Here is a 20,127-nt window from a genome sequence, read left to right as displayed (position 1 = left end):
TTAAAGAAAGACATTTTATCTGCATTGTGAAGGTAGATAGTGAATTTGTTGGAAATATTCAAGCCCAAACTGGTTGCCTTTTGGTGGCAGGGTGGGAGAGGTGTTTTGGAGGGGATTCTTGCACTTGATGCTTTCATTTTGTGCAGGCTAAGTATATGTATGTGGAAAGTTAAAATTACCTTAAATTCTTTGAGTAAGAATCTGAGATCCCAAGCAGGAAATTGTAACTTATAATACTGATGATTTTATTATCGATTTATGTATTAAACCCTGCCCTCTTTTTTTTAGTACTTGACAAAAATATAATAGTCATTAGAAAATTATCTCATCAAAATTTGATTTTATTTGTGGTAGCTGGGGGCAACTAATAATTGTTAGTTTTGAAATTAACAATTCTGAAAGCAGAATTTCTAGCAGGATGAAAAAGAAAATAATGAGAAAGTGAGTAGCAGTGATTGAATCAGATTCTGATTTAAATAGTCACGTGACACTCTTGCCCTTTGGTTTTAGTTCAAGGAAGCGCTCATTCCTTTTGATAATTGCTAACTTTCCTTCATTGATAAGATCCTCAGTCTACACTGCAGGCTTTGAAGCCAGCCGTATTTTCTTCTTGGCATTCTTTCTTTCCTCCCTTTACCCTGACCCCCTCTCCCATTTCTATGTCTACCCAGCTCTGTGGCTGAGGTTCCCATCTGTAAAGCCTGTTGCCACAGGATACAGAATTCACTGGAGCGGAGGAAAAGCTGCATGTGTGTGTTTAGGGCTGGTGGCTCTCAGAATCAGATAAACATTGTGGAAAACTTGCTCATTCATGTGGAAGAGCCAGTGTTGCAGCTAAATGGTGGAGCTGTGAGCTGCTGAGCTCCAGGCTCTGGCATCTGTGCGTTGGGCCTGCCCAGCCTGAAGCATTTTTATTTGTGAGACCAAAAGAGCTGATGAGCATTGCCACTTTAGCCATTCAACAATAACAAAACCTTTATTTCAACCCCATGGAAGAAAGGATATATTTTACTTTTTTTTTTTCTTTCCTTTTTTTGGTATGTGTGTGTGTGTGTGTAGACGGGGTCTCGCTGTGTTGCCTAGACTGGTCTCAAACTCCTGACCTCAAGACATCCTCCTACTTTACCCACCAAAAGTGCTGGGATTACAGGCATGAGCTACTGTGCCTAGGCCTCCCCCCCCCCTTTTTTTTTTTAAATTAAATGACGAAGTTGGTCAAACAGGAAATCCCATGTGACTTTTACACACAATAAAGTATCTCCTATATAATCACAGTCAGTCTCCGGTGTTTTTCTTTTCACTCTTGATCTCTTATATAACCTCTCTTCCCTTCTAAGAAATCTCTGCGATATCCAAGACTTTCACTCCCATGTCGGTTTGGCAGCCTGTGATTCTGCTCCCCTTCTTTCCTGTTAACATCAGTCTTAAATGAGCAGCAGTGCAGGAAGATGCCCTTAAGAGTTCTGAGTATGGCCTGAGTTTTGAGAAGAGGAAGCTTCTCAGTTCCTGCTATTTAATTGGCCGTGGTTTGGCTTCCTAGGCAAGCTCTGTCTTCACCTGAAAATCCTACTCAACACTGGGGACAGAGATCTCTTTAGCCATGGGAAACCAACTTTTAGAACTAGAGCTAGAACTTGAGAGTACACTTCGTCACTCTTGTGCTCCTCCAAGAAATACACAATTTCTTAGAATTGTTGTAAGTATAATCACATTTTATAAGCTGAAAGTTCAGAGTACCTTTAGCCTTCATGAGCACAACCTTGTTGGGGTTATTTGCGTTGTATTTGTTTCTCTTTTCTACACTCACATGTTTGCCTATCTTGACAGCCTGCTGGCCTAGGCAATAATAAAGCTTCTGTCGAGGTGAGCAAACAGCTGATGGCATAGGCGCACAGAGGGGACTCCTACAGTGGCTGTCTGTAATCTGCCAGGCTGGTGGTCAGATCAGGCAAGAACAAAAGCCAGTCTGTTTGCAGGCAAATTGGAAAATCAATGTGTTAGCTGTATTCTTTTCTCTTTGCCTTTCTTCTGGCAGAAAGAGAGAATGCTCATATAACAGTCCACAGAACCATTCCAGGCAAGTGCCCATTCCAGAGACTCACTCACCTGACATATTACTACTGGAAGTTGAAAAGTCCCCACGTTTATTTGTCTGAACTGCTTCGAAAGTCACCAATACGAGTTCTTCTCAAACTTGCCATCCAAAATTGAACCCCGCTGGCCCAGTGTTTTGACTTGTTTATATTCCAGATAGCCACTCGCATAAGCTTCTCTTTTTAATGCTGATGGGGGCCTAGAAGGGAGTTCATTTGCTGCCTGGCTGGGAAATTCAGGAATTGCACTTTGGGCATCATATTTTATAGCAAGTTTGTAAGTATTTCACTGCTATTCCTCAGTTTATTTTTTGTGAGAGTTCATTGAAAATGTCCTAGACTCGGCACAGTGGCTCATGCCTATAATCCCAGCTCTTTAGGAAGCTGAGGTGGGAGGATCACTTGAGGCCAGGAGTTTTAGACCAGTCTGAACAACATAGCAAGACCCTGTCTCTACAGAAATAAAGAAGGAGGCAAAGGTTCGGATCGCTTGAATCCAAGAGTTCAAGGCTGCAGTGAGCTGTGATCTTGCAGTTGCACTCCAGCCTAGGTGACAGAGTGAGACTTTATCTCTCAAAATGTATATCCAATAAAAAAGAAAGAAAATGCCCTAGACATAATTGGGTCTAGGATTGTTAGGGCTTAGAGAGCAAAGCTCATACCAAGTAGCCTTGTCCCAGGGTAGGAGAGGGAGTAGACTTATTAAAGACTTCTCAGTGTCTTAACAAATATCTCAAAGGGCTGCTGTGCAGAGATGATTATATTCCATGTGTGAAGTCTTGAGTAACTTTCCCTTTAGGCTTCTGAGCGAGAGAGTCTGGGAAGGAAGGGCTTTTAAGAAGAAGAGACTTTCTTGCTCTTCCATGTGTTGAAGTTAGCCTTAGAAGCTTAGCAGATGGCTTTAAATATGTTTTAATTTGAGCTTTGAAGGTCTAAAACTAGGCTCTCATTATCAGTCTTTGTTATTTTTCAAAGCCTAAAAGTGGCCTGTTGATCATGAATAAGAGAAAGGTGTTGGGCTGGATATGGTCATGGTGTTCTTATTGTAAAGTTCATCATCCAAAAAAGGTTACAACTTCAGTAGTCATTGGAAACATCCTGGGCCAGAACCTTAGATTTAAAATGAGGATTAGGTTTAAAATAATCTTGAGTGAGGGTAGTAATTGGCATCTGATATATTTTTTTCCCAAAGTCATTACCAAAAGAATTATATGTTTTGTTTCTTTTTAAAGGAAAAATTGACTAAACCCAACAACTGCTCCTACCAAAAACCCTTTAGCCTCTAGCAATCCCTTTTGTCTTTAGTACTTATCATGCTCCACTTTGTATTACTANAGGATTAGGTTTAAAATAATCTTGAGTGAGGGTAGTAATTGGCATCTGATATATTTTTTTCCCAAAGTCATTACCAAAAAGAATTATATTTTGTTTTGTTTCTTTTTAAAGGAAAAATTGACTAAACCCAACAACTGCTCCTACCAAAAACCCTTTAGCCTCTAGCAATCCCTTTTGTCTTTAGTACTTATCATGCTCCACTTTGTATTACTATTAAATTTTGTGTACATCTTTTTTGTAATGAGACTCTAAATGCCCCAAAAAGGAAATTTACATATCTTCATATATGCCATAGACATTAACAAAATGATTGGGACATAACAGCATTTAATACCAGTGTTGATTAAAGCTCTTTTTTTTTTTTTATTGGCTGAAAAACCTATGGGCCAAGAATTGTGTCAGTACAGGAATCAGTATTGAGCAAGTCAGTCTCTGTCTCTGCTAACCCAGGAACTTACAGGCTGATGAGGAAGCGTCACCATCATTGAAGCAGTACACCTGATATTTCACTTGACTTTTTTCTTTAAAAAATGAAACTCATTTTTAATTGGTCATTTCATGTTAAATCTCAGATTGTTCAGAGAAACAAGAATAAAGTAGCTAAATTATTGATTTGAAAATGTTGCCTGGGCAACATAGCGAGACCCTGTTTGTACAAAAAATAAGCTGAGCATAGTGGCATGCACCTATACTCCCAGCTACTTGGGAGGCTTAGCAGGAAGGATTGCTCGAGCCTAGGAGTTAGTTTGAGGTTATAGTGAGCTAGGATTGCACCACTGCACTCCATCCTGGGCAACAGTGAGACCCTGTCTCAAAAAATAAAATAAAATAAAATAAAAAATGAGGGAAAAAATGAAATACTGAAAGGTATATTTTGTTTCATTTCTGTGCAGAGGATCTTATAAGATCAAGTATCTAGGTCCCCTATACAGTGCCTTTCTCTGGCCATGTCACTCTTATTCTAAACCTAATTTGACATATTTCTCTATTTGTGACTTTAAAGGGGCTAATTTGTAGAGAAAAATAGAGTGAGAGAGACATTTTCTAGCCAAACCTAAAATATTGAAGAGAATCAGGCGGCCTAGAAGACCCTAAATCCATAAAACATCTTTGGATCTTATTTTTGCCAAATCTCTCACCAGAGCACTAATAGATATCCTAAATTAAATACTATTTCTCACTTCCTCTCCTTTTCTTAGCTATTACTTTGGCAGAGAAGCTGTTCAGAGGAAACTATCCCCATAGCAGATGGCAGGAAATAGCAGGAGGCAGACTGAATAATCAACCTCTAAAAGACACTAGTATTCATCTGTACCGTTGACTCTCAATTATGGCATGGAATCCTTTAGCACTAGGTTTTTGTCTCTCCTCTTGCTTTTTAAGAAAAGAGTTTGATTTTCGTGGGGCCCAGTGATTGGCCTGCTTCCTGAATGATTAAGGAAAACATGGGGATTTCAGGTAACATGATATAGTGTAGTATATGAAGGTCCATCCTAATCAAAGTAGATAAATAAAAAGAGGGACTACAGAGCCCTTCCCACCCCCATCTTACAGCGCAATCTCCACTCAGTCTTTTGTCATGAACTCCAGGAACTAGGAGTAGCAGCTTCCATCCCAGGTGTTAGCAATGTGCATGGACTAAGGCAAAAGCAGCATTTGGAATTCCTTTCCAAGCACCATTCCTTTGTAGGTATACTATTACTGTATATAACTCATACTGGGCTGCTTCAGACTTTTAAGACCCTGTGGGGAGCTATAGAAAGTAAGGGATAAACTGACGAGCTACAATGGAACTGTGAAGAAGGCAGTGTGGGATTGTGGATCTTGGAGGACATGAATGTTAAATTTTACTCAACTTGTATTTCTTTTCCTCTGTTTTCCTTTGACTCAGTGAAGAATGTCCTAGTCTCTCCTAAGAGCCACAGGAAATATCACTGTTACTAAAAGCTGATTCTCCTCTACAGAGTTGCTGTGCTATCCTATTTTTTATTTTCTTCGTTTGTTTTAAACTTGCAACGTTTCAGCTTAAGCTTCACACGTCTTCTAATGAAATATCTGTTTATGTAATGCCATGGTTAGTATTTTCCCCAAATCATTTTTCATAAATCTCTTAAAATAAGATTTTGAAGTAAGGGGTATAAGGAATACAATTTTTGTAAATCTTTTTTTGTTATTTATTAGCTTGCCTTCTCTTTACTATTTCAGACTTTGTGGTTAATGAGTTTCATTCTCAAGTTTTTATCAACTGTTGACTTTTATGAATTTCTGTCACATTGCACTCTACATATCTAAGAGAAGGACCTATCGATGGAAGATGTGTTTTAACATGTAAGAGTTAACACCAGTTTTCTCTCCTCTTCTGCTTATTTAGATTTCGACACAGCCCCAACTGCTGGTACCTGAGAAACTGGACTATCCACAGCTGGATTAGGCAGTGTCTAAAATATGATGCACAAGACAAAGCCTTATATACCCTTGTAAATAAGGTGAGTGGTTCCGTGGATCTGCAACCTGTTTTTCTGAGTTTAGATGATATGATGTTTGTACCCACTGTAGTACAGCAAAGAATAACACCAGAAATAACTTTTAAAAATTATTTGACCTCAAATATTCTTCTTATTAACAGAATGAAGCTGGGTGTAAGTTAATAATGAAGCTGGGTATAAGTTAATAAATTTTTAAAAAAATATCTTGAGCTGCTGCTTTTCCAAACATAGTGACTCAGAAAAGGACAGGTATAAGCATAAGGTAGTCTAATCAGAAGAACTCTGCAGTGGTGGTCATTTCATTCTTGATTGCTAAGCCTTAGATTTCTTGCCTGTTTCCCTCTGGTGAAGTGTAGGGAAAAAACATGACCATGTTTGCTCCTGTGTCTTTTGAGTTCCCTGACTCCTCCCATCAAGCCTGAGACCCTCTAGGATTAGGATCTTTCTGACTGTTACACCACCCAAGAGTTGAGTCTTACTTACCTTCCACAGTATGCAGTAAATACAAAATAAACAGAGGTTTAGAATGTTATTATTGTGAGTCTGAAGCTAAACACTAGTTTGAACCATAAAGATATTTTAACAGTCTTTTAATGAAAAGGTATTATGTCTGTAATGTCACTGGACCCTGAAAGTTAGCACCAAAAAGGAATACTGATTTTGAGTCCCCTTCTGTGCAAAATGTTTTATTTCCATGACTTGGGCCCAGTTCAACTTAATATATGTTATATACAGTTTATTTGTGAGACATTGGATTGGTTATTGATAGTGGATACAAAAATGAGCAATATTCTGTTCTTGCCCTCAGGAAGCTTATAATTTAATAAGGCAGATAAGCTGAGTTACTTATAAGTCTAATATTAGGCAAATGTAAGTGACACACAAGAATATTTGTAAAGGCCAGGCACTGTGGCTCATGCCTGTCATCCCAGCACTTTGGGACGCCAAGACAGGAGAATCACATGAGCCCAGGAGTTCGAGACCTATAGTCCCAGCTACTCTAGAGGCTCAAGTAGGGGGATCACTTGAGCCTAGGAGATGGAGACTGCATTGAGCTGTGATGACGCCACTGCACTACAGCCTGGGCAACAGAATGAGACCTTGTCTCAAAAAAAAAAAGAAAGAAAGAAAGAAAAGAAAAGAAAAGAAAAGAAAAGAAAAACAGTAAAAACAACTTGGAGAATTAAGATGAGGGAATCCGATTGGAAGGACATAATTAAAAGAGACTTGAGGTACCATTTAAGATGGTCACCAAAAGACATATGCTTGCACATGGAGATGGGCTGGCAGAAACAATATTACCAGAGGTATATCTGGGTGAAAACAAAGATTCAGTCTGAACAGTAATACATTGCCTTTTTCCTGGGGTATAAGGTATGTTAAGGGAGGAACCAGGTAAGGAAGGGAGTAAGAGATTGAGCTAGGTCCCTAGGTAAGTCCAATCAAGATGATAGCCTTGAATCTCAAGAAGAGGAAATGGAAGACCCAGAGGAAGGAATGGATTAAATCTTGTTTTCTTCAGTTCAGAGTATAATGCCACACATTACAAAGATTCCTGTGATAACAAAACTAGGAGGGTCTAGAATTTTTGCTGCTTCTCGAGTCTTTTAGTGGAAAGGACATCAAACTAGAAATCGGAAGGTCCAGTCTGTAGCCCCACAGGCTCCACTGGTTGCTGGTAACTTTAGGCAAATAACTGTATTCTTCTCGCTCTTAGTTTTTTCAACTCTAAGTCAAGTGGGTTGTAGTAAATCAGTGATTTCCAACTCTGGCTGCGCATTAGGGTCACCCAAGAAGCTTTGTAAAAATTGTAGATGTTTGCCTCTACTCCTGAAATTCTAGTTTAATTGATCTGTCTGGGGCCCAGGCATTGGAATTTAATTTTTTTTTTTTTAAGTTTAAATGTTTCTGTCAGTTTTGGGTTCACAGTGTAGGAGAGAAAACATAATTTATTTTATTTTGCTTTTAGGTTCTAGGTTGAGATACTGTACTGAAAACAAAAGTCAGATTAACAAAAGAAAAACAAGCAGAAGTTTATTAACACATGCTGTACTCATCACACAGGAAAGGCCTCAGTTCAAAAGTGTTTCTATCTCAAGGCAGTGGCTTAGGGCTTTGCTGAAATAGTATTTCAACCAAGGGCCATAAATCCTATACAGTGACAATACAAAGGAAGGAAAAGTTACAGTCTTCAAAAGGTGGGAAAATGTGGGAAGATAGTAAAATCTGTTCTCAGATTCCTCTGGTGCCTGCTGGTGCCTTCTGTGGGCTTAGAAGCAAGTGCTGTTCTAGGAAGGAAGGATTTGTGTGCTGCCATCAGGCAATTGGAGGCTGTGGGAGAGTGTTCTCCTGCGTTTTCAGTGGCTTTCACTTAACATCCTCAGTGATTTTGGAGAGAAATATTTTTGTTTCCTTCAACAGCAAAACTGAGTGAAAAGTACATAGATGTTCTATGTACTCCCTGCCCCAACACATGCATAGCCTTCCTCATAATCAACATCCTGCCCCAGTGTGGTACATTTATTACAACTGATGAACTTATATTGACAAACTCTTGTGACCCAAAAGCCCTAGTTTACATTAGGGTTCACTCTTAATGTTGTACATCCTATGGGTTTGGACAAATGTATAATGACATGTATCCACCATTGTAGTATCATCCCTTATCCCTGACCATTCATCCCTCATTGAGTTTGTTTATTTGTGTTTGTTTGTTTGTTTGTTTGTTTGTTTTTTAAAGCTCTCAGTTGATTCTCATTTACAGCCTGGGTTGAGAATCATTGACCAGTTGATTTCTAAAATCCCTTTCAGCTTTAATGATTTGTCATCCTAAAATATTTTGGTTTTTATCCTGCCCTAGGGATTAATACTGATTTGGATGACTGCTTTGAGAAATATAGACACTGGCCATGAGCTACAACCTTTAAAAGAATGATCTTTTAGACATGTTTCCATTTCAGCACACCTGCGGCTCCTATATATAACTCCTGGAAACAATGAGTCAGCTCAGTGGTGATTCACAGTTGGGGGTTAGGACTGTATCAAAATCTCTCAAGGGGATAAGGATATAGTTTGGAAAATTCCTCAGGTGTTTCTATTGGTTGCAAGAAGGAAGAGTGGAGCCCTGTGGGGAATGGTGGTTAACATTACCGAAGAATTTGAAACAGATAAAAATGCCGCCACAATCTGGATCACTGGTAGTAAAATGAGTATGCATGAAAATCACAAGAAGCTCACTAAAAATTCAGGTTTTATGCTCAGTTCCCAGAGATTCTGGTTCTATAGGTCTGAGATGTAGGAATCTGTATTGTTAAAAACACTCCGAGAAAGTCGACATCCTGCAGGTGCTAAAGGGTCCACATTTTAAGAAATCTGAATTCTCAAGTATTCAGTTGTATGACACAACATTCTAGAAATTTAGTAGCAAATATTTGTTGGCATATTTCTTGGGACCTGAAAAGCCAGGCTGAGAACCAGAAGATGCTGTGTAATGTCTGCTTTCTCGTGAGAGTTTTTGCATTGTTATTCATACTTTATAAAAAGAGTCACTGAACCAGTTAGGGGGGTTGTGTGGGTTTCTGTGTTTTTTTTTTAAGCTATGATGAGGTGTTAGAATTGAAGCCTTAGTTTTTACATATCAGTTGTCTTATATCAGACACCCACTCACAACTTTCTCACACTGACCAACAGTTCCAGTTACCAGACCTCATGAGTCATGGCTTCTGTTTCACTGTCACAGATGCTGTAAAATGATAGTCAAATATTTTAAAGCTAATAGTGGCAAATTTTATTCTGAATAATACATACATAGGCATATGTTACAGACTAAATTAGATAATTTTCTCTTTTTTTCCTGTTGTGTTCATTTCATTATAGGTTCAATATGGAATTTTTCCAGATAACTTTACATTCAATTTACTGATGGATTCTTTTATAAAGAAAGAAAATTACAAAGGTAAGAAACTAAACCCAGATTCAGTGTTTATAGGGCTTCCAGCTCCCAAAAGGAGGTGTACAAATGTAGGAACTTCCCCTTTTTTATTTCTTAATAACATCTCTTCATCACTCTTTTAGTCAGAAAAGTTTAGATGATTATCATTTATGCAAAATTTTAAAATATTATTTTATTTTGTTAGGATAAAAAATATCAAAGTACATAAATGATTATAGAGGAAAAGTAAGTTAATTATATTGTCCAATCTAATTTCACTTCCCAAACTGACTGAAATGCAGAATATAAATAAAGGATAAAGTAAATTTATTTTTCAAGTATAATTTTGGATTCAGTAATGAACAGTTGGCAGAAATGAGTTTTTTTTTCAACTGAATTTTTAGCCTATGCTCTTTTAAAATATTACTGGCTTATTTATGTAAAAGAAAATTCCTTCCAGGTTCTTATTTTTCTACTGACTTATTAGATGACTACCTGGTCTACCTGTCTATCTCAGTTTCCCCATTTGCAAAAAGAACAGACATTCATGCCTATGGCCTCATTCAGAACCATGACAACATGTGCAACCAGCTTGCTAGGAACAACTGCAAATCAGTGCTATTTTATAGTTATGAATATATGTAAAAATTGGTTAAAAAAAAACTCAGTAAGTGAAAAACATTTGTTGTGCTTGTGATATGAACAGGCACTGTATGTTAAGCCATTGTTAATATTCTCTACTTTACCACCAAATAACTACAGAAAGAAATTGTTTAACTTGATTTTCTTGGCCTCCATCTATATTGTAGAATATCGAGGGAAAATAAAAATTGCTTAAAGACCACTGCCCAGGCTTTAATGACCAGCATTAATGGGCAAACAAATATCTTATGTTATATGTTATACTCAGAGGCTTATAATTTATGAATGAGCATTTCCCATTCCCTTCCAACAAGTATTTTAAACTGAACCTTATTGTCCTTTTTATAGTCATTATTTTGCTTTCTTTGAAATAATACCTGAGATTTAGGGTTTCCTTTAGCATTTTGTCCTCTTCTACCTTAACAGTGAGAAGGTACCAGAGCAGAGAATAGGGCAGTCAGACCAGCCTCTCTGCTTCTCAGGGTGACCTTGAGAATACATGTGTCTCCTTTATGCCTTAGCTCTTCTAGCTGATAGACATGATGCCTTAAACTTGCATCACAGTTTGAGCCATTTTCATATGTATTATCTTGTTGAACTGTCCAAAATTCTTTTGAAGTAGATGAAGCAAATAGTAATTTATTATTATGAAGATGATACTGGGAGCCAAGAGAAATTAGTGGTTTATTTAATGTCCTTCAGGACACTGGTGCAGTAGCTCCTGATTTAGTTCATTCTGGTATGTAAAATAGAAGCTAAAGGCTTAGGAAAAGCCTAGTTTGTGGAAGAACTAGGGCCAGAGCCCGCATATTTTACTTCTTAATTCTGTGTTGTTGTTGTTGTTGTTGTTTACCATGCCCCCCTTTTTAAGAGTGTTTATGGTTAAAAGAGATTTGGTAATATTACCTACAACTAATTTCCTCTGATTTTTACTTTCATCTTCTTGCTAGATGCTTTATCTGTGGTTTTTGAGGTCATGATGCAAGAAGCCTTTGAAGTACCTTCCACCCAACTTCTCTCCCTCTATGTTTTATTTCATTGCCTGGCAGAGAAGACAGACTTCAGTGTAAGTGATCTTCCCTAAAGCAGTATTAAGAACTTTAGAAAAGGCAAGCAGGGGCCGGGCGCGGTGGCTCAAGCCTATAATCCCAGCACTTTGGGAGGCCGAGATGGGCAGATCACGAGGTCAGGAGATCGAGACCATCCTGGCTTCCACAGTGAAACCCCGTCTCTACTAAAAAATACAAAAAAACTAGCCGGGCGAGGTGGCAGGCTCCTGTAGTCCCAGCTACTCGGGAGGCTGAGGCAGGAGAATGGCGTAAAGCCTGGGAGGCGGAGCTTGCAGTGAGCCGAGATCGCGCCACTGCACTCCAGCCTGGGCGACAGAGCGAGACTCCGTCTCAGAAAAAAAAAAAAAGAAAAGAAAAGGCAAGCAGGGGCTTGCTCTCAAAAGCTAGAAAAAGGTGTCTACTGCTCTGTGGCCAGGCACAACCAGGAATGTGTGTTTATTCTGTACATTGTGGTTACTGGTTTCTAACGAATGGAATTGGAGGTTGTTCCACTTGAGTCAAAAGTGATTGCGTATTTTGAAACCTGAACTAGGCTGAGTGCACCTCAGACATTCAGAAATGGGTCGTTGGAAATCATTGAGAGCTGGACATGGCATGTCAAAGAGGCAGTGAGGCAGCTAACATTGACCATTACCTGGGACATTAAATACTGATTATTTCATTTGTATCAGTATTTTCCTAAGGTTTCTCTAGGGCAGTTCCGTTTTGGAAAGTCTACAATATCAAGTTTTGGTTTCAGGTCTTAGGTTCGCATATTTAGTCATTGCTTATTGTTGTCCTAAGAATAACAATAGCAATAACCGATATTTTAAGTAGCACTTACTTTACATCAGGCTATGTTCTTGTTTTAAATGTATTAATGCATTTAATTCTCACAACAACCCTAGGCAGATAAGGAGACTGGGGCCCAGAGATGTTACAGAGTAACCCCCCAGCTAGTAGGTAACAAAGCCACCTGGTAAAGCCAGTCAGTCTGCCTCTGCCATCTGCCCTTAACCTCAATTGTAAACATCAAAAAATCCCAGTTTGGGTAGGAACTGAAGAGGTCATTTAGTCCAGCCCACATTCTAAAAAGTAGATGGCATATTATGCCTTTCTGAGTGTCATAATATTATGATATACCCCACGTTCATTATTAATTCATTAAATATACTGTATTGAACACATACAAATTCCATACGTTGGCAAGTACTAGTTATATAATGGTGAGCAAATATTTCCTGCTTACAATCTAGGAAGAACACAGACATTTAAACAAAACAATCACACAGGTATAAAACTATGACTGTCATGAACACTACAAAGGAGAAATCTATGAAAAGAATATATTATAGGGAGTTTTCTCTGTATTTTAAACTTAAATTGGTTAGGTAGGGCTTCCTTAAGGAAATATTTATTAGGTTACTATTAAAGGATGAATGGTAATTAACTGGCTAAGGAGGGGAAGAACAGTCCAAAAAGAGGAAATAACATGTGCAAATGCCCTGTGGCGGAAAACTTAGTGAAAAGAAATGGGCTGGAAGAAGATAGTCAATGTAGTTATGACAGAAAATGGTAGGGAGGATGTGGAGTGAGATAGGGTTGGAAAATGTAGGCCATACTAAGCCATTCTGTGTTCATTCTAAAAATAGTGAGAAGCCCTTGAAAAGTTAGAAGCAGAGGGCATATAATAATCAAATCTGTGTTTTCCTACGGTCCTTTTGGCTGTACTGTGAATAAGCTATCAGAGCAGGGCAAGGATGGCTGTGGTCAGACGATTTGAGAGACTGCCTTGAATCTGAGCAAGGGATAATGGTAGCATAGAGACCAGGATATGATGCAGTTAGAGAGTGGGCATATTTGAGAGGTAGATAACAAGATGAGGCAGGGAAGCAGGGGTCACATATTCTCTCCTCAGTTTCTGACTCATACGTCTGGATGGAAGGGGTTCCATGTGTTGTTTGCAAGAGGGAACTTTGGGAAAAGACTGGATATTATGAGAAAAGTCGTTAATGTGGCTCTGAACGTGTTGCATTTTGAAATTCATTTGAGACAGTCACGAGATTTCACCAAGGAACTGGAGGCTTAATGGAAAGATATGGACTGGAGATACAGTTTTGGAGACTTATACATCCATGTGTAAATGGTTGCAAAAAGTGACTTATACATCCCTGTGTAAATGTTTCCAATGTGAGCCAGAAAGTAAAAAGAAGGGAAATCAGGAATGTGTTGGACCACAGAATCCACAGGAAGAGATGGTCTACATGTAGAATGCTTCCAAAGGGGTAGGATAAGATGAGGAATAAAAAAAAAAGTTCACTAACTGCATTAGTGGCATGGGAGGCACTAAATTGTAACCTTTGTTTCCATATGAGTAATGGAGCAGGATATCAAATTGGAATGGATTGTAGAATGATTAGAAATATAGACAACTCTTTTAAGATGCCTAGCTATGAAATGGAGAGTAAAGCGGGGAAGTTGGGAGAATGAGGATTTGCTTTGTATTAATGGAAGAGGGAAAGCATAAAATGGAAAAACTTTGAGGGCGTTGATGAAACAACACCTGAATTAATCCATTATAGTATCTACAATAGAAATTAAAGGCTTGGGCTGGGAGCAGTGGCTTATGCCTGTAATCTCAGTACTTTGAGAGGCCAAGGCAAGAGGATTGCTTAAGGCCAGGAGTTTGAGACCAGGCTAGGCAACATAGCAAGACCTCATCTCTACAGAAGTTGAAAATAAAAAAAATATTAACCAGACATAGTGGCACATGCTTATAGTCCTAGCTACTCAGGAGGCTGAGTTGGAAGGATCCCTTGATCCCCAGAGTTTGAGGTTATAGTGAGCTGTGATCACACCACCTTATTCCAGCCTGGGCAATAGGGCAAGACCCTGTCTCCAAAGAGAAAAAAAGAAAAGAAACTAAAGGCTTGGAAGAGATCTATTATTTTATGTTGACACATTAATAGCTTCATGTAAGCAGCAGTAGTTGCAGGAGTCCCAGACAATGATCAGAGAATTTCTAAGACAGTCATTTGTTTTCATTCATCTTTTTTGAAGTCCTTTAGAAGTATCACCATCCCAGTCACTGTCACCACCCTTTCTTGACTCCTAACACATAAAAGATATCTAGTGCTTAGATATTTTAGTGTTTGTTTGGCTTTAATAAACCCTGCTACAGCCTGATACTATAGCTCATGTTTTTCCCTACAGGGGGGAAAAGATGTTTTAAGGTTCCTTATTTATTATTCGCCGGCCCCACTTTTCATGCAGTTTTAAGTGGGGAAAATCAAACTTCTTAGAGTGGTTTCCTTTTGAAAGTAAAATGACCTGGTTTTTAATTACCAACTCTTTTGTTTACCTGTGCTGCCGAAGTGCTTGGGGGGGTTGTTTTTCTCCCGCGGTCTTTGCTTTTCTCAAAGATAGGGGAGCAGCCTCAAGAAATGACACTTGTATTGCACAAAAGCTACTCACAGTAAAGAGGTTTGGGTGCCTGTGAACATCTAGGGTGCCTCACTTGCACGTGGCTGTAACTGCAGCCTGCAGACATTATTCATTCTCTGCTTCCTCCCTAATCTCTGGGTGCAGAGACCAGTGCAGGGCAACCTGAGCTTAGTGTTCTATGTTTTGAAGCCACAGTTAGGGCTCGAGCTCTGTCCAGTGTGTACTCATGTGGCACCAAGAAGATCACAAATCCCACTGGGGAGTTGCCAGGGCTCTCCCCTGACCGCATTACCAGCAAGTACTCCAGTCATCATTCCTACTAGTCTGCAGCAGGTTTAGCAATGCTTGTGTTTTTGCTCTTTGTTTCCCCCGTGTCTCTAAAGGCTTCGCTTTTATTGAAGCGTAATTTTGCACCCTGGGTTGAAAGAAATGATCACTGTTTCTGATTGCCTCATTTGTTTTTGAGAGGCACAAATCTATCTAAAAGCAATTTAATAGTGGTATTTATCCTAACACTCTGAAGAAGTCTTATCTTTGCTAAATTGTTTAAAATTCAAAAGCTTGCTCCATCAGGCCACAGCAATGTGAGTGATTGTGGGGCTGATAATGCGTTGAATCTTTATTGATTGTCTCAAGTGAGTGTTGGTGTAAAGTGTACTCTTTATTTTTGTTTTGTTTTCCTTTTCTGATTGTAAAAGAAACACTTATTCGTTGCCAAATTTTTGGAAAATAATAAGAAATACAGAGAATAAAACCAAAATTGCTCATAATTTCACTGCCCAAAATTTATTAACATATAGGGTATTTCTTTCCTATATTTTTCTTTGACATAAGTACCTTTTATTCACAAAATTAGGATTATAATGTATATATAGCTTTGTTCTTCTTCTTTGTTTACTTAATGCTATAACATGTTCTTTTCCTTGTGTCATTAAAAGTCACATTTTTGTATAAAGTACTCATTGCTTAGATGGATCATGATCTGGTATATTCTGTTGCAGTGGGAAGAGGAGAGGAACTTTGGTGCATCCCTATTGCTTCCAGGCCTAAAACAAAAGAACTCAGTGGGTTTCAGTTCCCAGTTGTATGGCTGTGCACTTCTTGGTAAGCTAAATGATCCTTACAAATATCATTCTTCATGGTCAGAATTGTTGCATTCTTCCAGTTCATGATAAAATTATAATTTGATTTAAATTTACCAGTGAAATCCAATTACCCTTCATTTTCAGACATAAAAATAGACCTTGATGGCCTTACATAAGAGAGTAAAGAGGGTTCTTAAAACCTGCCATCACTGGCAAAGCAAGAACTAGTTCTGGTGGACATAGGTAATAATATTCAGTGGTCATCAATCTGAGGAAGGGATCAAAAAGAAAGAAAGGGATGTTCTGGCCCTGTTTAGGGAGACTAGCTAGTAGAATCTTTTCCAGTATTAACAACGATCTTTCTGTCTCTTTAGATCTAAAGTCCAGAAGGTAAGAAATTAAGAGTTAGAGTTGAACTTGTATCTTTGGCATTGTTTTCAGGTAAGGGAAGAGCACAAGTAGTAGCACTTCAGGAAAAGTGGGTTCATGGGTACCATGTGATTGCACCAGGAGGTACGATGGTGGCTTTCCTCTTGTGCCCTGATTGCATTGAAAATCAGACAGGTTAAGAGGACAACGCCTTCTGAAGAATGGCCTCAGAACCTGGGTTGTGTGGAATCTGGGCAAATAAGGTTCAACCTAAATGTGCATAAAATGTTGTCCTGATTTACAGAGTTTTATTAAATGCATGTTATTTCATTATTCTCCCATTATCTCTGAAGTAGTTAGGCATCTCTCAATTATACATTGCTTCTACTTACCTTTGTTTTTGAAAATCACAAAGTTATAGCAGTTTGACTGCTTTTGAAGTTGATCTTTGCCAACAGAATGTAGTGTTATTCTTGATGCTGATTCTGATATAATAACGCAGAGGAACTTCAGAGTTTATTGACTGTCTATCAGACTCACAAAGGAGTTGACCACTCTTTTTAAAAATCATTTTTTCCTTATTTGCCACCTGCTTTTGATGTTGATTTACATGTATTTTCCTTTGCTTTCAGATTAGCATTCAGGACTGTCACACAGCCTGAATTGGTCAGAAGTGACAGGGCAAAGAAAATGTACTTTGTTGTGGTTTGTGAGCAGAGGCCCTGGTTCTTTGTGATGGCAGCCATCAGATCAGAAGCTCTTTGCTCTCATTGTGTCATTTGCCATGCAGCCTCACTCAACCCTGATGGAAGCAGCTGCCCAGAATGTAACTGCAGCCCAGCCCCAAGCACCTTAAAGGTCTAAAATTAGCTGTCTCCTGATAAGCTTTGTCTGTTTGTGTCCTACTCTGGCTTTCCCAAATCCTCCTTCCCAGGAAAGATAAAAGAAGGTAGATTTAAGACTGGACAGCTCAAGGTGACTTTGGTCATTAGTGCAGAGAGGTTCTGCACCACAGGAATACAGACAGCCATCTCCCTACCAGAAGATCCTGCTGTCTAGTGTCCACATCTTGAACTCCAGGTGTGATGGCTTGAGGTACCCAGAGAAACATTCATGTCCAGAGATCCAAAAAGATGATGAGCATGAACTCTGTGATTTTAAAACCACGAAACTCAAAGGAAAGAAGGGAAAGATGAGGGTTTTTTTCATAAGGATTAGATGTGTTGAAGGATTCCAAAAAATGGCAAACATTGCCTAGCAGGGAAGGTGGTCGGATGTTGACAAAATTTTCACAGTAGGAAAATTGTGAGATTTCTTTTCTGGGGAAGATTTTGTTCTTGAAACAAAATTGTATCTCGGTTGACTTGTTTTTTAAGGGTATCCTTACCTAAAGCCATGTATGTCAGCTTCTCAGTTGCCCTCAGCCCAGTGGTTTATATATACATCCTCATGAAAATCTTCACCAGCCCAAATGAGAAAGAAGAAAAACAAGTTCATGTAATTTTGCATTACAAAATGGATACAGTGAATTTTACCACATTCTTCATTATCCATCTGAAGTGTCACTGGATGAGATGAGTCTCTTGGTACAGATTTGAAATGATCCTTCTCTGTTTCTAGAGCTGCCAGGTGAACATTCACTTGGGCCTTCAGGTCCTCAGTCTTAGAAATGGTGGGAAGACATAGCTGAGCATTCTTTATTGTTCTTTTTGGCCACAGGGAAGGTGGAGTTGCAGCAAGGGCTACGGGCTGTGTACCACAACATGCCTCTGATATGGAAACCAGGCTACCTTGACAGAGCCCTGCAAGTGATGGAGAAAGTGGCTGCCTCCCAAGAAGACATAAAGCTGTGTAGAGAAGCGGTATGTTCCTCAGCTCTAAGGCAGTAAGATTTAGCCATCTGGTTCCCATAACCTGAGCTTTAAATTGGTTTTCATGGTCTTTCCCCTACCCCTACTTTCTGTATTTCTATAGAATAGGTACTTATCCAGTTGAAAAAACGCAAAACGACAAACATTTTCAATGCTTCTGACCAAAGGTACTAGAAAATTTGATTAACATTGATTTATAGTTCATTGTGTAAGAAAAAAAAACTATTCCACTGCCTCGTCCGTCACCTCCTTACCAAAAAATAAAAAGCTCGTTGGGAACTCAAGAGAGGGTAAAATTTCATTTTAAATATGTTTGGCATTTCTGTAACCCCATGTAGTCTACATAGCATGTAGGCTACATAGCATTTTTCCCCATAAAAGTCCTCAAGAAATGAATCTGGGGACCAGACATGGAACCTTCTTAAACCATTCTGTGTGAATGTGTGATGCTGATGAGATCTGACCCAGATGTTTCTTTCAAAGTTCTAAGGTGTTCACTTTACCAGAACAAGAACACTACCCTCCCACCAGTCCCAAAGCTCGTGCCTCTTGGTCACCTAGGACCCTTTACAGTATGGGGTTGCTCTAACTCCAGGAGACATGATGCGCCTTACACCCCACAGGCAGCCTTAGTGTCTGCTCCTGTCTAAACAGCTTTTACAGCCAATTGAGGCCTGAGAAGGACATTGGTTGTCTTGTTACCATGGTGTAAAGGTTACCATAGAGCCACGTATTTGTTTTTTCTTGACTCTGGTTGCTAGGGCTCATCCCTTGGCTTTCATATTTCAGTCCTGAGGTGGTCAGGTCTGGTGTCTGTCCTGTCACCTTACACTTATGTCTAGTGAATCATTATGCTGTTTGCCAGACATTTATAACAAAGGATATACATTTGTCACTATACTTGTTTTAACCCTGCTGTAGTCAGTACTGGTGATTGAAAACACAAAATTATACATAGATACTTTGCTAGGGAAATATTCCTTCCAATCTCAGCCAGATTTGCAATCTTTGCATTCTAACAGTAGAAAATGTGTTCACATGTCAGCAAAAATGTGCTATGTGTCCAGTTTGGGTGTGATGTATTAGTGGTATTAAAAGGCCTTGGCATATTTTTAGGATTTGTGTTCTGATGTGACATGGACAGGATTAATTGGTTTCCAGGCAGGTGTTTCTGCTGGCCTTACTGTTATTAATGTCCCATTTCTGATCATTAGGCCCTCCGTGGGTCAAGGGAGATGTACCTCAAAGTGAAAGTAGAGGGGAGAGGGGTCAAAACAAAACCTTCTGTTTTAAATTTACTTCCTAAGTCACAGAAATCACCTCATTCAAATGAATTTCATGTATGCATCTCTGGTCTTTGCCAGCAGCTTATGTGAATTATACCAATTCTTAATTTACAGATACCATGTGAGCTAAAATCTTTCTCTGAGGGAGACCTGTGCCTATATCCAGAGGCTTTAACATACACTTAAAATGGCCTTTGGTTGGTTGTGTTCTGTAGTTGTCTATCTCTTTGTCCCAAATCCAAACTGACTGAGGAAGAAAGACATGGAAATAGGAAGTACTTTAGTGTCCATCAAGCATTATTCCTGGATTCCTATCTGGCTAACTAAAAGCGAACTTAGCTGCCATTGTGCTGATTCACTTATACAAATAATTCTTAGCTCGCTTATTTGGTATTTTGTTGTTGTTTTGTCTTTGAGACAGGGTCTCACTATGTGACTCAGGCTGGAGTGCAGTGGTGTGATCATGGCTCACTATATCCTCCACTTCCCAGGCTCAGGCAGTCTTCCTGCCTCAGCCTCCTGAGCAGCTGAGACCT

At 39.1% G+C, this 20,127-nt stretch overlaps 1 protein-coding gene across 1 annotated transcript in view; it reads left to right on the top strand.

Annotated features, from left to right (window-relative positions):
* The window catches only part of MRPS27 (mitochondrial ribosomal protein S27), a 106,725-nt gene that overhangs the window by 81,940 nt on the left and 4,658 nt on the right, over positions 1–20,127 (top strand). Inside the window, exons 5-9 of the mRNA XM_017890584.1 lie at positions 5,800–5,914; positions 9,791–9,869; positions 11,438–11,553; positions 15,982–16,084; positions 18,154–18,296. Coding sequence (XP_017746073.1) covers positions 5,800–5,914; positions 9,791–9,869; positions 11,438–11,553; positions 15,982–16,084; positions 18,154–18,296 — 556 coding nt within the window. The remainder of the gene's footprint in view (positions 1–5,799; positions 5,915–9,790; positions 9,870–11,437; positions 11,554–15,981; positions 16,085–18,153; positions 18,297–20,127) is intronic.

This window comes from Rhinopithecus bieti, unplaced genomic scaffold (genome assembly GCF_001698545.2).
Source record: "Rhinopithecus bieti isolate Rb0 unplaced genomic scaffold, ASM169854v2 scaffold_18354, whole genome shotgun sequence".
Taxonomy (NCBI): Eukaryota; Metazoa; Chordata; class Mammalia; order Primates; family Cercopithecidae; genus Rhinopithecus; species Rhinopithecus bieti.
This window is presented reverse-complemented; position numbering and strand designations above follow the sequence as displayed.